The sequence below is a fragment of the Branchiostoma belcheri genome, unplaced genomic scaffold (assembly GCF_001625305.1).
Source record: "Branchiostoma belcheri isolate BF01 breed outbred unplaced genomic scaffold, Haploidv18h27 scaffold33, whole genome shotgun sequence".
In the NCBI taxonomy this organism is placed as follows: Eukaryota; Metazoa; Chordata; class Leptocardii; order Amphioxiformes; family Branchiostomatidae; genus Branchiostoma; species Branchiostoma belcheri.
Window position 1 is genome coordinate 1,701,059 of NW_017803943.1, and position 19,711 is coordinate 1,720,769.

At 40.5% G+C, this 19,711-nt stretch overlaps 2 protein-coding genes across 5 annotated transcripts in view; one reads left to right on the plus strand and one right to left on the minus strand.

The window, feature by feature from the left end:
• Positions 1–273: 273 nt before the first annotated feature.
• The window catches only part of LOC109475216 (ATPase asna1-like), a 25,086-nt gene continuing 5,648 nt past the window's right edge, over positions 274–19,711 (minus strand). The window contains exons 1-8 of one of the 4 annotated variants that reach the window (XM_019775812.1): positions 8,239–8,397; positions 7,472–7,619; positions 6,996–7,059; positions 6,687–6,780; positions 6,207–6,357; positions 5,600–5,707; positions 1,558–1,758; positions 274–1,117 (exon numbers count right to left, since the gene is read on the minus strand). In XM_019775812.1, coding sequence (XP_019631371.1) covers positions 986–1,117; positions 1,558–1,758; positions 5,600–5,707; positions 6,207–6,357; positions 6,687–6,780; positions 6,996–7,059; positions 7,472–7,619; positions 8,239–8,390 — 1,050 coding nt within the window. In that variant the 5' untranslated portion in view covers positions 8,391–8,397 and the 3' untranslated portion in view covers positions 274–985. Of the gene's footprint in view, positions 1,118–1,557; positions 1,759–5,599; positions 5,708–6,206; positions 6,358–6,686; positions 6,781–6,995; positions 7,060–7,471; positions 7,620–8,238; positions 8,398–19,711 lie in introns of those variants that run through there. The other 3 variants (XM_019775810.1, XM_019775813.1, XM_019775814.1) reach the window with 3 other exon arrangements.
• Positions 14,278–15,429, plus strand: LOC109475223 (juvenile hormone acid O-methyltransferase-like). The gene is made up of 2 exons (XM_019775821.1): positions 14,278–14,486; positions 14,838–15,429. Exons 1-2 carry the CDS (start codon positions 14,278–14,280, stop codon positions 15,427–15,429), a joined length of 801 nt encoding a protein of 266 aa, XP_019631380.1.

A 19,711-nucleotide genomic window follows, 5' to 3' on the forward strand; every position in this document is an offset into this window, starting at 1 on the left:
TCCATGGTTTCATGAACAAAAAGGAATAAGAAGCTTTGAGCTCTAGATACCCTGTGAGACATATATATATACATATATATATATATATATATAAGTCATTCGGTGTGATATAGGTAGCTGCTGCCGCGCCGTATGCCTGCAAAGCTGGTGTGTTACGCCGAAGGGCGGTTATACCGGCTATACCGATACATACACACACACACACACATTTATACCAATGAAAGTGGTAGGAGATGTGAAAAATGGAAAAAAAATCAGAAACAAGTCCAGTCATGTACTTTCTTCCATATAATATATACATGGCATAGCCATCATGATGAGAAACAACAATAGCAGTTTAATACCTGGTGAGAAATGATTTTTTCTATGCATTCACGATACCTGGGACTTTACAACATGGTTAATATCAAGCTCAATATACTTGTAAGTCCTCAGACATTACACTAGCAAGATTTAAATACTATCATAATTGCAGTTTTTGCATCTCCTGACATTGACTTTTCCCTACAACTAAAGTACCGACAATGTGTTGTATTGAATGGAAATCAATTTCGCTTTAAATACACAGCACCTGTCAGGCAGATTGTGTGATTGAGCATTATAGGTCATACTTATACACACTCATCATTTAATACAATTTTCTTGATGCACATCTTTGTAACATATTCTGCATCCATACATCACATCTGTCAAAAATTAGTGCCTGGGTAAAACATAACCTGGGTGCCATCGGATTTACAAATCGGATGGTACTAAGGCTAGGAAAAACAGGCTGTCAGGAAAAAATTGGCCATGATTAGTAGGACTGGGGCCAGTAAAACACCCCAAAGCTAGCCCATGGAAAATGATCACCAGGATAATTTTTTGTCATTCTAACAGTTTTTGCAAGACCATCGTAATCAGTTCTTTTATGACTAAATACATAATTTATGACTAAATACAGCTAGTTTGGCCTGGTTCAGGTCTTCTGAAAAGCAACTCTGGCCTATAATGGCTGTCCTGCTTGATAAGGTTCGAGGATGTGTTTGGAGAAATGCTTCACTTTCTCTATCCCCCGAACCTCATGGTTTAACAGTGGCAGCTTCGTAATGTGGAAGTCCTCATACAAGTCTTCAATCTGTGACAACAAGGAAAGAATCATGTAAGTTCTTAAAAGACTTCAAGTATGAAATGTGCTAAGAAATGGCAGTAAACCGATTTCCTGGTGCAGAATATTTATTGTTTTGCTGCCCTGAAATTGCATTCGATGCCTTTCGCCTCTGCCCTTACTGACAAATTCCAGTGCTGCAAAGGGTTGTAGGTAAGGTCAGAGGTCAAAGGCATCCAAGGTCAGCAGAACGTATTGCAACTGCACGAAACCCATATTGTAGCACTTCGGCAGAACGTCTCACATAAGGTTAACATTGCGTCTGTAGTTTCTAAATGTTATGTAGGAAAACATATCTTCTGCAACAGGCAAAATTCCAATGCAACAATAACCAAACACCCATCGAAATCCGTGAAAAATCAGGGTTTTGCACAGGCACACAAACGTTGGCATGTAAACATGAGGCTCACCTGGTCCAGATATTTACACTGCATTTTGTACCTGGCAGCACACATTCTGCAGGGCTGGTCCTCTTGTGTGGGGAACAGCAGCTGGTTCACCACGATGTTATGGGTATCGATGTTACACTTGGTCAGTTCCTGCACCAATCTCTCAGTCTCGTACAGCGACAAGAATTCCGCGATGCACACACACACAAACGTTGTCTGGTCCTAGAGAATAAATAGAGATATTTAAATTTAAAACTTTTGGTCCACACACAAAAATTTCTCTCACCTAGAGATATTTGGATGAAGTAAAGCAAAATCAATTGATTATCAGACATAAAAAAATCAGCAGAAGTCAAGATGAAAAAAAAAAGACAGAGGAAAATTGGACTTTGAAATGCGTTCAAATCAGTCTATGGATCTTTTGTAAGATCTTTTATTCATCAACTGCTTATCAGTCTGGATATCAGGGACCTTTTGTTTTTAATCTTTTCTTTCAGCACTAATCTCACCACTTCGTAATATGTCTAGATCCTACGCCTTCACAGTGTCCTTGTCGACAAGGCTTTTTGTTAAGCCACAATTTAAGAAGGCCACAGCAAGTAAATTTTATTCATGACACCCACATGCACATTGATTTTTAACTGATGATGAAAAAAGAAATGTTTTTCTTCAGCAAGTCACAAAAATATTGAAAATAAGAATTCAAAACTATTTTGTGTGGTAGTCTTCATTGTACTTGTACATGTAAGAGTCACGAGTGTAGTTGTATCAGTGAAAATACATTTGTAGTTCTGTAGATCGATGTAGAAGTGACGTGTCTAGTGTGATAGCCTTGGCAGATTATGCCTTCTTATAACTGCTTTAATCTGAACTGTTTACTTGTGAGTTTCAGACTTACGGTGATGTAGCACAAAAAAAGTTGAAACCTACACGGTGGTAAAATCTGGGCTGCAAAGTTCCCACATGTCATAGAACCCGAACTGTGTTCGATCGTGTTCGATCTGGGGAATTCGAATCGAACCCGCGTTCTATTTCGGGGTCACCTGCGGTCATTTCACTATAAAGCGGCAAAACAAGCCTTTCTACCTCCGTTCATTGCAACAGATAAAAAACAACACTTTTCTATAGATACAAACAGTTTCCTTGACAGTACATGTCCGCTATTATTTTTGGTGGACATGTAACATGTAGCGAAGCTACTGTCGTATCCTTGAGTGACCTTGAATACTGTAATGATTCTTTACGCCAGTATGAATAACACAATGCACACTTTCTGGCGATATGACATGTCTCCAAAACTCGTTCAAACCTGGAAACATGGAGAGTCAAACATACCCCATTTACGGCTCAAAATGATTGTAACGGTTGTCCCGAAAATCGTGTTTTAGGGATTTTTGAAAAATGGCCTCAATTTTGAATTTTGGGTAATTTAGTGAGAAAAATGTCAAAAAATGCCATTTTTTCACCAATATGTCGACAAAAACTAGACTTAAAATCAGAAATTAAAAAATCCCTAAAACACGATTTTTTGTCTTATTCCTAGTCTGCGAAAAATATAAAAATCGGGGATCTGGGGTAATATACGTAGCCAGGTTTGAACGATGTTTGCCTAAAAACGTGATATGACTTGTGCTCGAAAACCCGAAAATAATCGTCTTTCTGAGCGAAATTTTAAAAAAATCATTGATTTAACATAAAAAGCTAACATTGAAAGGATGTTAAGACGATAATTTCATTTGAATTTGACGAAATTTACCCCTAAATATTATTTGTGTATTTTCAAATATTTTACGGGTAGTCCAAAACAGGCCAAAATAGCGTGTTGTAACCCGATACCTTTTAGAACGCGCATAGCAATGGGAAAGAATGTCGTAGTGACAGACCGCCGTGCTACATGCAGGGTCAGATGTCATATGGGTGGAAACCACACAGGACTATCTAACTCTCATGAGGGCTCAATGAAAATTTACAAAAAATTCCAATAGTTTCCAATAGAAATTGTATACTGTATGGTATGTAGGTCTGTGTGATTACTTCTGTGTGTGTGTGTTGTCAGTTTGTATTTTGTTGTTTGTGTTGATGCATTTGTGTATGTATGATGAGCAGTGCATGTGTTTTCATGTGCTAGTATCAGACCATCAATGAAGTCAAGAATGAGAACTTTATAATTATATCTTATATGGTGAGTGAGTGAGTGAGTCAGTCAGTGAGTGAGTGAGTCAGTGAGTGAGTCAGTCAGTCAACGAGTCAGTCAATGAGTCAGTGAGTGTGTGATTGTTATATGTATTGGCAGAGCCATTCGATGCATTCAGCAGAATATAGAGTATTTTATTGTGTAATGTGTTAAAGTTGGAAGTTTATACTTTTGGGAAATAAGTATAGAATTAGTACTTTATAATCATATCTAATATGGTTGAGTGAGCAGATCAGTGATGGTTACATGTGTTGGCAGATGCATTTCAGCAGAATATAGTACATGTATTTTCCTGTATAATGTGTTAAAGTTGATTGTTTATACTTTTTTTCAGTTGGCTTTAGCAAGCCAAATTTGATTGTGTATATAGTATGCAAGATTTAGAAATAACTAGAAGCAATATAGACATAGCAGTTATAGCCTGAGTTTAATGTTGGATATAATGAGTTGTTGAGGTAGGATCATGAAATGTGGTGGCCATGTTAGGAAGGGGCTGTACAGTTTCAAAAACTTTCAATCTTTGCTAAGGAGTGAAGCAATGAAGTGTGACCTGTGAAAATAGATGGATAGATGTATCTTGACTGTCTATCATAATTAGCAGTGCAGCCAATGATAGAATGGCAATTAGTGCATCAACCAATGAGACAGTGGCTGCATATTTGTCAAATATTTGTAATCTACGTAATGTGATAATAATGTTTTGATGTAGTTATTAGACCAGTCTTTTTCTGCAAAGGAGATAATAATATAACAGAAACACAAAGGAAACAACATCAAATGTAAAGTTTACATTTAAGCTATCATATGGGATAAAAATGTGGGATAGATTGAAAGAATACTTTGGGAATTACACAGGCTATATATATCTGAATGTCAAGAATATGCTGATTGTATACTGATTATATTACTGTATAAATACGACTAGTAAGTTTATGAATGAGGTAAAAAAAAAAAACAGCAACACTTTTGGTGCACAAAAGTGCACGTGATGAGCTAAGTTAAGACTGATGTATAAAAGACTGATATGTAAAGATATACAATATTTGTTGATATTAACATTGCAATACTCCCATATAGTACAGACTGGCCAATGAAAACAGGAAATGAGACAACCTTTCTGGGACCTTTGACCTAAGCATCAGAGTCCCGGACTTGTCTTATAATATATGTAGAAATAACCATAGGAACACAAGCAAACACACAAAGCCTATATACAAGGTTGACCCAGCTTAACCACAGTTTACGGTCACAACTCCCACTGTTTCTAACAGCAGGTTTATAAAATCAGTGCAGCTTGTATGACGTATACGGTATATGGGATGCAGTCTGAATGTAAGAAATGTGCAATTCAACTCAGTTCATTCCCACTTGTCTAACAAACCACTTCAGTTCTCATAAGGGGTTTCAAGACATGACACTTACCGGGACAATATATTTTGCTAGCACACCAAGATATTCCCCAATAGACAGCATTTTCAAGACAAGACAAGTAGCAAAATTGTGGGGTTGTGTGGCGTAACAGCAACCTTGTGCCCTAATTGGAAAGGCACTTTAATTGGAAAGGCACTTAACACGACTTTCCTCACTTCACTCCGGTGAAAATGAGTATGCCAGAATGATCATTATCGTGATTGTGGGCACTAAAGGAAAACCAAACCAAACCAAACCAAAATTTGTCTAAGCTTGCTACAGGTACATGTATTTACTAAATGTCCTCTATAAGTCTATTCCACATTTCTACTCCATATGGCAGCACAAACTGCACATTTGATGTTGTTACCATTGGTGTGGGTGCATGCGTGCGTGTGTTTGTGGTGTTAGCGTGTTTGTGTGTTAGTCTGTGTGTGCGTGTGTTTGTCTGATGCTTACCGGATCCCTGAACTGTTCGTTGACCTGCCGTATGATCGGTAGTGTGTCCTCCAGTCGCGATGACATCTCGTCTGCGTTTATGTCGCCCAATCCCAGCAAGCCTCCGATCTGGTCGCAAACAACACGCATTGCTTTACTGAAGTTTATCTATCTTGTGACTTGTCTAATGTTATAGGAAGCTTGATGATTTTAAAGCCAGTCTCAAGAATCACCGCAATTATGTATTATGGAAGTTTACTTAAGATGTTACGAATGTTTAAGTGTTTATTACTAGTACCACCTTTTATTGTAATATGATGATACCAATATGTTTATGTCTTATTTTAGAAAAAGTTTTGAGTAAGTTTGTATTGTACTTATGGTACTTAATTAGAAGGGTTGCTATAAGTGCAATAAAGTTAGGATACTTTAAATACATTTACTGTACTCATGCGGTGGTTTTCTTTTGCAATATGAGGGAAAAGGAGTTTTTCATGGTATTTCAAGTTCACAGTCAAAACAATTCTGCCGTACAATACAAAATTTACAGTGTCATAATTTCATGTTATCTAAAAGCACTGCAAAAGTAAATGTACATGTATTTACAGTAATTTTCGTCCAGTCTCACCTGATGTATGAATGGTGTAATCTGTGACTTTAACCTGAGGAGCTTGCCCAGACCCTTCTCCACGACCGCGGGAAACGACAGGAGGCGTAACGTGTGGCCCGTCGGCGCCGTGTCAAAAACAACAGCTGAGAAATTCATCCCCTTCACCAATCTGTCGGACAGTTGATAACGGATGTTGACATCGCAACAAATCATTCACAATCAAGATAATTTTGAAAGAACAAATACTGTGTGTATCTAGAAGACTTAGTGATGACATTGTGAGAATTCAACCAGTTATTTGCATAGTCAAAAACTGTGATTTGCAATTTGATGTTATATATGTATCTTTATGTGAAAATGAATAAATGTACAACGTGTGAATTGGAGCTAGTCATGTTTTCATTTACACTGTTTTTGTTGACTCCATGAGTTAAGTTTCATCAGGTTGGTACATGTAAGACACAGATCGTTAAGGTAGTGCTGCTGAGGACACCTAACCTCATGACTTCTGCATAACTCATGGCCTCGTCCACACCCGGAAAGGCTGTCAGCAACTCCTGCATCATGGCCTTCCCTACACCCAGGGCGCCACCTAGTGGGGGGAGGGGGAACTACAGTCAGCGTAGGAGGCCATTTTTTAAATATCTGTTGATATTTCTACTATCAGAATATTTTTGCATGCATACATATATATATATATATATTGCACATATCTTTATAAATGAATACAGATTGAACAAGAAGAACCCCAATTATTTACAAACAGAGCAGTAATATCATCATATTTGAACAAAAAAAATTATGTACCTTCAGCCTGATCCTCAAAAAAGTCATCAGGTAATTCGGACATCCCCAGATTCGGATCAATTTCCTGGAACAGAAAAATACTTTAGACTAGTATCAGACAGATTCAACAATACAATTTGTTCAATAAAGTACACTTATACACTTAAGCCACTCAAAAATCAATTTTCAGAAAGTAAATTACTGAATTCAAACACCTGTGTAAATTCAGATTGCCCAATATAAATGGCTAAACCACTGTACATGTATCTGTATACAGTACCCAGTGTAACTGCCCCTCGGTGTAACACACCAGCTTCAAAGGCAAGCGGTGCGGTGGCAGCTGCCTACATTACACTGAATGAGCTACTAGACCTAGACAGGGATAATGTCCCTACTGTACTTAGTGGCCGGCAGTGAGTTCCACTCTACAATACATGTAGTTCAAGGGAGACCTCTGCTTGGAGATATAGATAATAACATTAGGCAGTAGAACCCACCATTGCAAACAGGTTCTCAAAGCCGTTGACTTTCGTCGGGATTTTGGAGAACTTCTGGTCGAAGGCGTCGGAGATGTTGTGTGCAGGATCCGTGGAGATGATGAGGACACGCTCACGCACCTTTGCCAGTTGGATGGCCAGGCTGCAGCTGTTGGTAAAAGTTAATTTTTTTCTCTCATTTAATATTTATCTATTCGTGACACCAAAAACCAAAACTTACAGCAGGGATGGGACTCCTTATATGCAAAAAGTTTGCGTACACACGGATGAGACAGGGCAGGGGAAATACACATCCCTTTTTAATATACACTATAATACAGGATTACAGGAAACTAAAAATAATTGCTTGCCTAGGATAAATTGGGGGTGATACAAATTATAAAATGCTGTAATATATAATTTTTAACATTAACAAAACAAAAACGGCCACTACAGGCTCTACATGTACATTTACGTTACGCTTTACACCACGAAAATTTATAAATAGGTTCATCCCGGAAGTACTTTATCCCGCGAACGCAGCAGCATGTGTACGTCAAATTCAGACGATTAAACGTTATCATTTCACATTCTCAAACCCTCAGCTGTGGTCATCAACTGTTTCCGTGCTTTCGTTACTTTCAAAAGTTCACAATTTTACAATAAAAACATTTTATGAGCTATGATACTGATTATAGGGACACGTCATCTTCCAGACTGTTTCGGGCCGGTTGTTGAAAAATCGCCCCCCTCCCCCATGACGTTTTGCTACTAAAACCTGCCCTTACCTGCACGTAGTCTTCCCTACACCGCCTTTTCCGCCAACGAATATCCACTTGAGTGACTTTTGCTCCACTACGTTGCGTAGGGAAGGGTCTAAAGCCTCAAAATCATCCAGAACGGCGTCCTGATCCGCGTTGGTGCTGTTGGCGGTCGCCATCTTGTTGTGACTACTAGTATCTACTGCTACACTTCCGTATTGTGTCGGAAGGTGGCGCTAAAGCACGGAGTCATAATGTGTGGGACAACTTGCAAGCAAATGCAGCATACTAGTACTTCAGTCTATTTAATCCCTTCCCATTCCAAAATTGACTATTTCATATCAAGTGACAACCCTTTCCACCGAGTACATATCAGTATCAATCAGTGTTTCTAAATATTGTTATCGAAACCTCCATGTTGTTCCATGTTAATAGACACCATGTCAAATTCTTTTAGGTAACAAATATTCTCAGTGAGATTTTTAATAAAAGAACATTTGGTAAAAGAAGAATAAGATCGAAGTACATTATGGTAAAATTGGTACAAAATCATTGAAAATGCCATACTAATAAAATACTTCAAAATAATACAACAAACTAATGAAGTACTGGCGTCTTGTTATGGTAATACAGTTAGTGTAGCAGAACTTAGGGTTTGGTGAGCTGGACATTGCAATCGAGGACCCTATTTGCATATTCAATGTTAAACACTTATAATTCGTCGTTTGTAAAGGTTAACATCATTTGGCGAAGGTGTGAGATCGTGGAACTGTAGTTATATTTAATTTCATACCATGATGTTGTTTTTATGAATTATTTTCTATCAATACCGCAGATGCACCAAATGAGTGATGGGCAAATGAAGAGTGCGAACTCTTGTAAACCCGGACCCAGGGTACCCTGGTAGCCCCGTGTACTGCCACTCCCTCGTGCCTAGGTCACACCACTGCGTGGAGTTCTGACTCACTAGATACAGTTTGTAGCCGTATTTATCGTCCAACACAGTCAAATCGTCCACGTAACTCCTTTTCGCCAGGGGAGGCCTGAAGAGGTAGCTCCATTTGTCAGTCTCGGTGTTGAAGCACAGAGGGTCGCTCTCAAATTCCCTCAGGAACCCGCAAATAAGGTAGATGTTTTGGCGAAATGACGTCATGTTGAAGACGAATCGAACCTTTGGGATGGGAGAAATCTCATCCCAGCAGGGTGATCCTGGGATGAGTCTGAAAATAATGAAGGAATTGGTAACGTTATTATTCTTAGAAATCGCTGTGTGGCAAAACATCACACATAACCCAACATCTGCTTGGAGAAAATTCTTTTAGCACACACACACACACACACACACACACACACACACACACACACACGCACACACACACACACACACACACACACACACACACACACACACACGACTTTCATAAGGTCCAAACTATTACAATGAAACACCAGTTACCATGGTGACAGACGTCTGGTCCTGGTCATTGACCTTACTTGTTTGGAACAGTAGAAGAAGAAACAGAGCAAAAACAATATGTTGTCCTTCGGTAAACATAAAAATACTTAAGACGATTATTTTTTAACGAAAAACACACAAAAAACTACCTATAGATGACTTCCCCTCCTGGTACAGCGATGTTTGTGTAGACGGCTCCTCGGCAGGCGGTCAGGTTGGCGTTCAGCATGGGCCTCGGCAGTCTGGGGGCGTCGCGCCATCTACCGGTCCTGAAGCTGTACTGCTCCACCGAGCACAGGTCCACCAAATCGTGCTCGTCCGAATTAGTCTGTTCAAAATACAATGATTTTTTAAATTCGAATGTCATTGATATCTAAATGAGCGTCTTCAGCATCTTTGTTTCAATACGGGTGTCATTTGTCATTTTGAAATCAACATTGGAGATCACAAAGTTTTAAATCTTCTTCTAGCTTTTAAACATCTAGGAACTATGTAAAAATGTCGAATAAAATGACTTAATTTGAAATAAAGCCATGTGAGCCACGTTATAGTGCTGAGCCAAAAGCTATCTTTTGTGATTTTCTAAGTTATGTATTAATCAATTGTTAAGAATCATATCATCATCCGATGACGTAAGCTCATTAGAAAGGGGGATAGTGTACCTTTTTGTGGATTGTACAACCGCCAACAGCATACAGTACATTGGCAGCATCTATGCCAGCCAATCCGCAGTGGGCTCTCAGAACGCGCGGGTGCGGGAACGGCGCCCAGGTGTTGTACAGCGGGTCGTAACAGAACGCTTCTTTCTGAAGTTCCCTCTGATCGGACGAGGTGAATCCGCCCAGGATGAATAGGAGGTTGTGGACGATGGCGACGGAGCAGCCGTGGGTGCAGAGAGAAGGCGGGAAGGGGCAGATCGGGCCCCACTTCTGCTCGAAGTGGTCGAAGACGTAGAGAGACCGCGGCGTCTCCAGGTTGTCCAACCGGGCGTCGTTGTAGGATCCCACCGCGCAGATGAACTCCTGGGGCTCGTACCTATTTTTTTTTTATTCCGAAAAACAGTGATGAATAAAAATGAAAAGACACTGATAAAGTGGCTACGAACTCAAGTTAGGCACAACTTATATTCTAGCAGCCACTTTTACAATGACATCAATTTACTGCTTTTGTATTTTCATCTTCTGTACATTGCAGATATGTGCCTCAGTGAGCAGTGGATCACATGTAGCAGATGAATAGGGACGGAGGACGCCACAAACTATCTGCTACATTTATAATCAACAGCTCATAAAGACGGGTGCTTAACTGCTTGTAATTACTAAGTACATAATCCACTTTACCTCAGTGCCACCAGTTGATCCCTCTCGTGCTCCGTCAGTCCGTTGTACTCTATGGACTGTAGTAGAGCCAGGTAGTTCTTCCTCATGAACATGTATGCAGCTTTCTCCAGATCCGCTAGGTAGTGCTTTTCGGCCACGCGGAGACATCTCACGCATGTCTCTATCTTCATGGCCCGCCGCATGTAGTTCATGACCCCGTCCATTTGAAGAAATACTGCTGTTTCTAAGATCTCTTCTGGGCCAACCTAATGTAGGAAAGCAAACAGAGAGGTAACAATTGCGAAGGAAATACAGTACGTACTGTTTACTTTAACACGAGAACGGTCTAGCCTGAAAAAAAAACTACTGAACTTACTCACTCACTCACTCACTCACTCACTCACACACACACACACACACACACACACACACACACACACACACACACACACACACACACACACACGCACGCGCACACACACACACATTTATATATATGGTGAACAGCCCATCGAGCTTGCTACATGACTTAAATATCGAAAAACGATATACAAACCTTGTCAAATCGCATCCGTCTTGTACCGAAGAAGTCTAAGATGGTCTTGAAGGCTTCAGGCGACACGCCGTGCAGCTCGACTCTGTTTTCACAACTTTCCCTCATCCCAGACGACATCATCGCAGAGAAGTAGCCGCTGTGACGTAATAAATGTTATGCAGATAGCACAGGTGACTCGGTAAACAGTGGATCATAGATTGCAGAAAGTCTGTAGTGCCCCCCGTCGTTATTGAGGGACCGTTGCAATTTACCACGATGTATATTGCTATTCTTTCTTTCTTTTTCTTTATTTCAGGCATAGCATTGGAAATTACAGTTTAAACTTGTATCATAAAGGCGTGTGCCAACAAAGAACTTTCAAGATGCATATAGTTTAGTACACATTTTACTGGCAGGTTTTGGAGCATAGTTAAAAATGGAGGTAAAATAGCTTGACAGTTCACCTCTCTCTTGTCAGCGTTGCCTTTCTGGCGCACAACTCTTCTTCTCCAATCACGACAAGGAGGACTTCCTCTACGTCACAGTTTCCCGTCAGCCCCTGCGTTTCGTTCTTTTCGTGGGCCATTTTGTCGGCGTCAAATCAGTCTGAATGAAAATTTTAAACAAATAAAAACGAGTCTTTGAATTAGTCAGTTCAGGAGAATACTAGTGTGTACTTCAGCAGACTCCAAGTGCAATGCACTGGGCGAAAACGGGGCGAAAAAAAGCAAGATTCCTACATGTTCTTATTTTGATATCATAAACCTTGTCAACAAGAATTGACCAACAGGTCTTCTACCCCTGTATTCAACAGTATTACTGGTACCTGTAGATATGTATACAGCATTTCAATTTTAGAGCGATTGTAGTACCTGCATGGGCATACAGCTACTACACCGGGTATTCATATGCGACGGAACATCTGACAACACTCGCCATCAAACGCGAGCAATTGTACATCGCGTTCTTGGATACACCCAGACTATTCAAAATCGTGCCTGATCCTAACCCTAATCCATTCAGGCATAGAACCGGATAAACACGGTTCTAGATTCGTTTACGTACCTGTGCTACAAGTTTAGGGGAGGGGGAGGGGCGCCCGTCCGGCTGCGCAGTACATGGAAATGCATTTTTGTACAAACCGCAACCCCGAGCCAGGTCATGCTGGATAGAGGCCTCAAGGGGGGCTTACAGATCAGATCACATACGATAAAAAAATAAACAATAATCTATGTATAATCATATATATTGTCACACTTAAGGCATTATGTATATTGTTTGATTTTCATTACCTCTTGAATGTTATAACAGAAGAGGCGTTTTTTGTGATAGCCTATTGCTACATGTTTGAAACGAATTATGTAGAGGTCTTTATTTAGCATCAGCTGCAATTCGATATCACTTCGTGATCGATGCTGACACGAGGGTTGCATTCGAAATTATTTCGCAAGGAGGCGCTTGGACACACAGGCTTACTGTTGTGCTTTAGTGCTTGGATTGGTCATTTTATAGAACCGGGTTGTGTTGTATTCACTTTCATATTTATTGTTCCTAATTATTATCCTCTTGATTAAGTCAAAGAAAATCTTATATCCCGTGGTAGGTTAGGGAAAATAGTAGTACGGCACAATACTTCAGAAAACTGTAGAGATTCTTTCGTACATGACAGTGAAGACTGTGCTGAATTCTGCAGGAATGTATTTAGGTTTGAGGCCGTATAATTTGAATTCGAATTAGGATGTTTGTTCGGCCGGGCCGGGTCGATTGGCCGGTTACCGCCTGGTACTGTGCGTCGACTGCAGTTCACATGACCCCCGCATATCGCCATATAAAAGAAGTCTTTTAAGGAAACGAGCCGGCAAACTTGAGCTGATTTTCACATATTTTGTATATTGTACCGTAAGACCAGACATTTTTATAGACAATTGAGACAATTGAGTCCAGACAATTTTAAAGCGTCGAACCTTCTCACATGCTCCTTCTGTATAAATGCCCATAGGGAGAAAACTGTTTTCTGCTACATTGGGCAAAATGCTGCTCCTCCGGTCTAACTGTAGTCAGAACTCCAGTATGATACCGTCGGTTGAAAGTCCAAGGTGACTCAGGTCAGGAGGTGGTGACAGCGTGGTGACCTGAGCCGGACACTGTAAGACGGTAAGTGTAACAACTGACGCCGGAGACTACTCTTCACTTGTTGCTAAATTGTATCTCGGCCTACATAAAGGTCCCGTTCCACTCTGTGCAGAGCATAGGAGTGGCGCCCATCTCAATTTCTGTAGCCCTTCTGCCACACAATTTTGCAAGCACTATGACAGGGGCCTGTTAGGGGCTAGCCCGCTGGTAGTCTTGTGTTTGACCTTCCCATACTATTTTTCCTCATAGATGCTGAGTGTTAAGCAGAGAAAGCAGCATGTACCATTTTAAAAGTTCTTGGTAGGACCCGGCCGGGGTTTGAACTCACGACATCGATATCCCGGTTACAAAGCGAGCACTCTACAAATGTACCTGATTGAGCTATTGCACAGTATATCTCGGCTCTCGTTGTGTGTGTGTGTGTGTGTGTGTGTGTGTGTGTGTGTGTGTGTGTGTGTGTGTGTGTGTGTGTGTGTGTGTGTGTGTGTGTGTAGTGTGTGTGTGTGTGTGGTGGGGGGGGGGGTTGGGTGGGTTTGTGGGTGCGTGCGTTTTTGAAATAGTATACTCTTTTATCTGAACACAGTGCGTGTGTTTTAGTGTACCCTTTTATCTGAACACAGAAAATGGATACGACAAAGCCCGAGTTCTATTCTAAGAACCGCTCCTTTCAGCACGACCTTGGAGTTGAGGTTCTCCAGTACCACATGAGGTGGGAGGAAGGCGACACAGTTCTGGACGCGGGATGTGGAACGGGAGAAATCTGCAAGTACATCTCCCAACAGCCAGGGGTCGCTTCTGTGGTGGGCGTTGATGTGTCACCTGACTTTGTTAGGTATAACCTGATTTCGAAATTCACAAATGATATATAACACAATGGCCGAAAACCCACCTGAAGTTGTAGGTATTGTTTTTTTTGTCTGTATATGTGTGTGTATGTGTGTGTACATGTGTGTGTGTGTGTGTGCGCGCGCGTGTGCGTGCCTGTGTGTGTTTCCGCATACTTGTGGTCAGCATAACTTAAGAATGCCTTTATGGATTGTGATGAATTTGCTACGTTGGTAGGTCTTAGGAAGACAAAGGTCAAGGTCAAATTCGTTTTTTGGGATTTCCAGTGAGACGTTATAGACATAAAGGTAACAATTTACCACGGGTTGAACAGTTTTTTAAATTTATTTCTACACAGGTATGCCAGTCAGCACAACTCCTCACCAGACGTGCTCTACCAGGTGTCTGATATCACTGATGCGTCAACAATTAAGCCTGAGTTGCGAGGTGCCTTCAGTAAAGTAGTTTCTCTCCAAGTGCTACACTGGGTGCAAGACAAGGTTACTGCGCTAAAAGTGTTGCATTCTTGCCTAAAGCCTGGGGGAGAAATGTTATTGTGGTTCAATACTAATGCGAGCAAATTCTGCCGAATCCTCCTGGGTATGGCCTCCCACCCCAAGTGGCAAATCTACTTGACAGATTTCGAGCTGAATGTGTTTCCGTGGCCTTCTAGCGATATCGTAAAGGATCGCCACAGCAGCCTCCTTTTGGAGGAGTGCGGTTTCGAAGTCCTTTCTTGTGATCTAAAAGAACATCTGCACCCTTTTAATTCTAAGAAACAATTTAGGAATGCTGTGGGTGCCTGTTTGGGCCATCTTTGCTACATCCCACAAGACAAACACGAGGAATTCTTGAACGACGTAGAAAAGATGACGAGAGATATCAACTTTGTTTCAGACAATTACAAAGTAACCAATGAGTGTCAGGTTGTCTACGCTCGAAAGTTGTAGGTTAACAGTGGCGTTTCCGAGAAATAGGGTGAAGGACCAAACAATTAGTAAGTGTTGTAGTTGAAACAGTACTTATATTTTTCAGTCCTGTCATAGCGGACTGAGAGGTTTCTGGGTTCGAACCCTTGGTAGGGCCTAATGCTGTGCCTTGGATGAATGTTTCAGCACTAGAAATTATTTAATGTGAACTCGTATGTCACTTTCACCATGATATCTAATGATGAAGATACATGAATAAAGCTTCATTCTTTCATTCATTCATTCATTCGTTCAATCATTTCATGATCATAGAGGCTAGACAAAGAAGTGCTGTTTTTACTAGTAAAATGTCTGCTATAAGTGTGATCTAGTCAGGCAAGGGACCAGGGCATGTGAACTGCTTTGAAGCCATTGAAACGCCTACACCCGTTGGTGCACTATTAGCATTAATGATTCCAAGTGGGAGATTTGACATTCGGCATTCGGGAGATTTCTACCTGTGTGGGTAGTACCTAGTGTGCACTTACGTAAAGATGACGCACGTAAATACACAAATAGCTCCCCTCATTAAGGAATAGGGGTCAGCACCAAGACAGCTTACCCGAAGACTTAATTGGCCTGTTGTGGGCGTATGGATGATACATAGTGTGTATGTGTTTGCGTACGAATGGCGTATAGCCACAAATTGCTCCATTCATGAAGGAATAAGGATCAACACCAAGGACAGGTCTGCTTGAAGACTTGATTCGTTGTGGGTGTGTGGATAAGTAACTTAGTCTTTCGTGACGTAAACCACAAATTGCTCCTTTCACGAAGGTATAGCGATCAGCACCAAGGACAGATCTGAAGGAAGACTTGATTGATTCGTTAAGTGTGTGTGTGTGTTCACCAAAAGATGACGTCAAGGCACAAATAACTCTGTTCACGAAGGAATAGTGATCAGCACCAAGGACATCTCTGCCGGAAGTCTTAATTGATCAGTTGTGGGTGTGTGGATGGTACCTAGTGTGTGTGTGTGTGTGTGTGAATACGACGTAAAGCCAAGATAGCTCTGTTCATGAAGGAATAATTATCAGCACCAAGGACAGGTCTGCTGAGAGACTTCATTCGTCGTGCATGTGTGTGTATGTGTGTGGATTGTACTTAGCGTGTTTGTGTTGATGTGAAGATGACGTAAAGAAACAAATCGCTCTGTTCATGAAGGAATAATGATCAGCACCAAGGACAGGTCTGCTCAGAGATTTGTTTCCATGCAGCCGCTGGCCGGAATCTGTTTTCCAGGCACATAGTAGAAGTGATGGGCCTGTCAAACGCTGGAGAAATGGGTCCTTAAATATCTTACGCCGAAGGGCGACTATACTTCTCAAATACAGATGAACAAACCCTGCAGTTTAATTTTCTTTTGCCAGGGGGCACTCTAGTACCGCGCATAGATACTGCAGCTTACGTATACAACCGTCCGTTCTAAAGCTGCATGGGCGGCGTCAAGCACATTTAATTTATCCTTCAGGTATTTTGTGCGCTTCAAGTACCAAACGTTACATCACACTTATATACATCAAAAGCAGGCTTTTAATAGAGGTAAAGTGAGTAAATTGCATCCTAAAACAGCCATTGAGGCAATAACAAAAACGTTGGATTGCCTCAACGTTCAATTAGGGCATTGACGTAACTGCAATATTCTCAAATGTACAAAACATACATCTCAAATTCCCGTTTGGGATATTACATAAACATTGTTATCGTTTCTAAATGACATTTTTCTCAAATTAATTCGGAGATTATTATTTATTGCATGTGCATATAGCTTTATCTATATTTGCATTTGTCTCATCGCTACAAAATCAAATACTAGTTCGTCGCGCTCCTAACAACGAAAGGAAAACAAAGACAGGTATTTCTATTATGCGAGAGGTTGTATTTATGAAACCATCCCTGCGTGGTTGACATATGCTTTTTTTTTCTCAGATATGAAAGAGATGTATAATAGAATGGATACCCTTAAGGTTTATACAAGGTTTAGACAGGTTATCGTGCCAGCGGTTTTATACTTCAGAAACTTACATGTAGGTCCGTGCATGAAACTGTACATGGATAGATATCGCTTCTGATCTAGGCCCCCCTAGCAGCTTTCTTTGCTACTGCATCGGTACTTTTTTTCTTTGTTCTAGATATAAAAGTGACAGCGAGGTTGTGTGTTGGTAGGACCGTCCCAAAGAGGGTCAAGGTGGCTGAAAAAGGGAGAAAGATGAGCCAGAGAGTTAGTAGTGTCCGTTTAAAAATGTTACGTTTGTGTGCATGTCTGGAATACAGAATATCAGGTACAGCAAACTTCTCACGGTTTCAAGTATACATACACACGCAAACGTTTACAGAATATTTTATGCAAACATCTGTCCGCAATCAAACATAAAACGAACTCAAACATAGCTTTTAAAAACTTATTTTGGGCTTTAATTGGTGGACTTGAAACGACACCGAAATTCGGTAACGTACTTTCCCCATTCTAAGTATTTTTGTCCGGTCATACACCAAGACATTACAATAATGAACAATCCCCCGTTCACTGCACCATGCATGCAAGAACGCAACACGTAATCTCCAAGCAGATCGTTTGGTGGCTGCAAGACAGTGTCAAATTGGCAAGACTTCAAATGGGCAAGACAGTCTTAAAGTCAGTATCCATTTGCCAGCCGAACTTGGCTGGGGTAAAATGATACCAATACAAAAGCAATCTCTATAAAATGCCTAATAAAACACTAAAAAATAAACCGAAGTCTAAATTTCTGCTTGGAGAGAACCCACAACAAGAAGTTAACTAGAAAGGTAACATTTGCAAAGCAAAAGCGTAATGTTTACCTTCGCATATGGTCTGCTCTGTTAATTCTTACTCAAACACATTCATACAGATGTCTAAATCCCTCTTGCTATGGAATTGCAATATGATGTAACCCAACGCCAGTTACCTTGGTGATAGACTGTCTGGTTCAGGTCATTGACCTTTTTTGCTTGGAGAAGAGGAAACAGCAGAAACAATATGTTTTCCTTCGGTAAACATGAAAACAGGATTTTTCTCTAGGTGTTGAGGTCTAGATCTTGCCTACGATTGTACGATCTACAGTAAAGTCGAAAATTTTTTGTTGGAACGGGCGAAAATTCATGCGTGCGTGGATGTCATCCATATAATCAAATCGACATGGCCTTACTGTAATCTATTGATAAAGCCAGTAACACTGCGTGGGGTGCATAGACGTCGGTTCATATCCGCTCTATCCGCATCGGCACCACGCTTGGCAGGGTAATAAACCTAATAGATACATGCTAGCTATTGACAAAACTGACTGCGTCATGTTGACGTCAGCGCTTATGCAACGTCAACATATGGTGCCACAAAACGAAGTAAGACAAGGGATGCGGCTTACGTTAATTAGATAGATCGTATGTACCATAAGCATCTACTCTCGCTGCTGTCTAACTCCATAACCAATACAAATTTGGTGCCAAACGGTTATATTAGCTAGCTGACGTTTGATAAAGGCATCCAATACAATTCAGGGTGGTAAAACAAAAGATATTATTAATGAGGAAATCTGTCTGATATTGGAACTTACTGCTATTTCATAGCACATTTCGTCATAATTTCATATATGTGGACTAGAAAGTTTGAAATAGCCCACAATCAACCTTCGAAAGGAGTCCCTATATTTGGTACCGCCAATAAGTAAAAAGGCACTCGATGCTAAAAATTTTCTATCTATTTTACCTGTATATACATGTAAAGATTATCAAAATGTTATAATGATAAAAATCTTATATGATTATTGCTTATCAATATCATTATAGCAAGATGCTAACATTCATTTGGTACTGTTTGAGAAAGGCAAAGTTTTTTTCTTTCAATGTAGATAAACAAAGAACTCAGCTTATATTTGATGTCGTTCCCTAATATAGACCGGAAAAACGTCATTTACGTTGTTGAGATCTCACATCAAAGTTTAATAGCTTTTTAAACGTGCTTCTTTTACATTTGATACCCCGGTCACACAAAGAAGTATTTGTGTACGACACTGTATTACGTCATGTATACAGTTCCGGTCACTGGCTTTTTATAGCGTAGTCTTACACGTGCTATCTTTCTTTAAAATCAATGGTCTGGGGGCAAAGGAATTGTTTTGATATGATAAATGATTTATTAAGTAATGATGTCATAATCTCAAAAGAGACGTCTCAAAAAATTAATACACTCAAGAGGCGTGAACTTTTATTGGAAGAAATATGCGTTTTTATCGATTCTTTTATCGAT

Excerpts from the sequence above, each read along its gene's own strand:
- LOC109475223 (XM_019775821.1), top strand. The coding sequence starts at position 14,278 with ATGGATACGACAAAGCCCGAGTTCTATTCTAAGAACCGCTCCTTTCAG. Across the intron at positions 14,487-14,837 it reads GTGTCACCTGACTTTGTTAG|GTATGCCAGTCAGCACAACT; the intron begins GTATAACCTGAT and ends ATTTCTACACAG.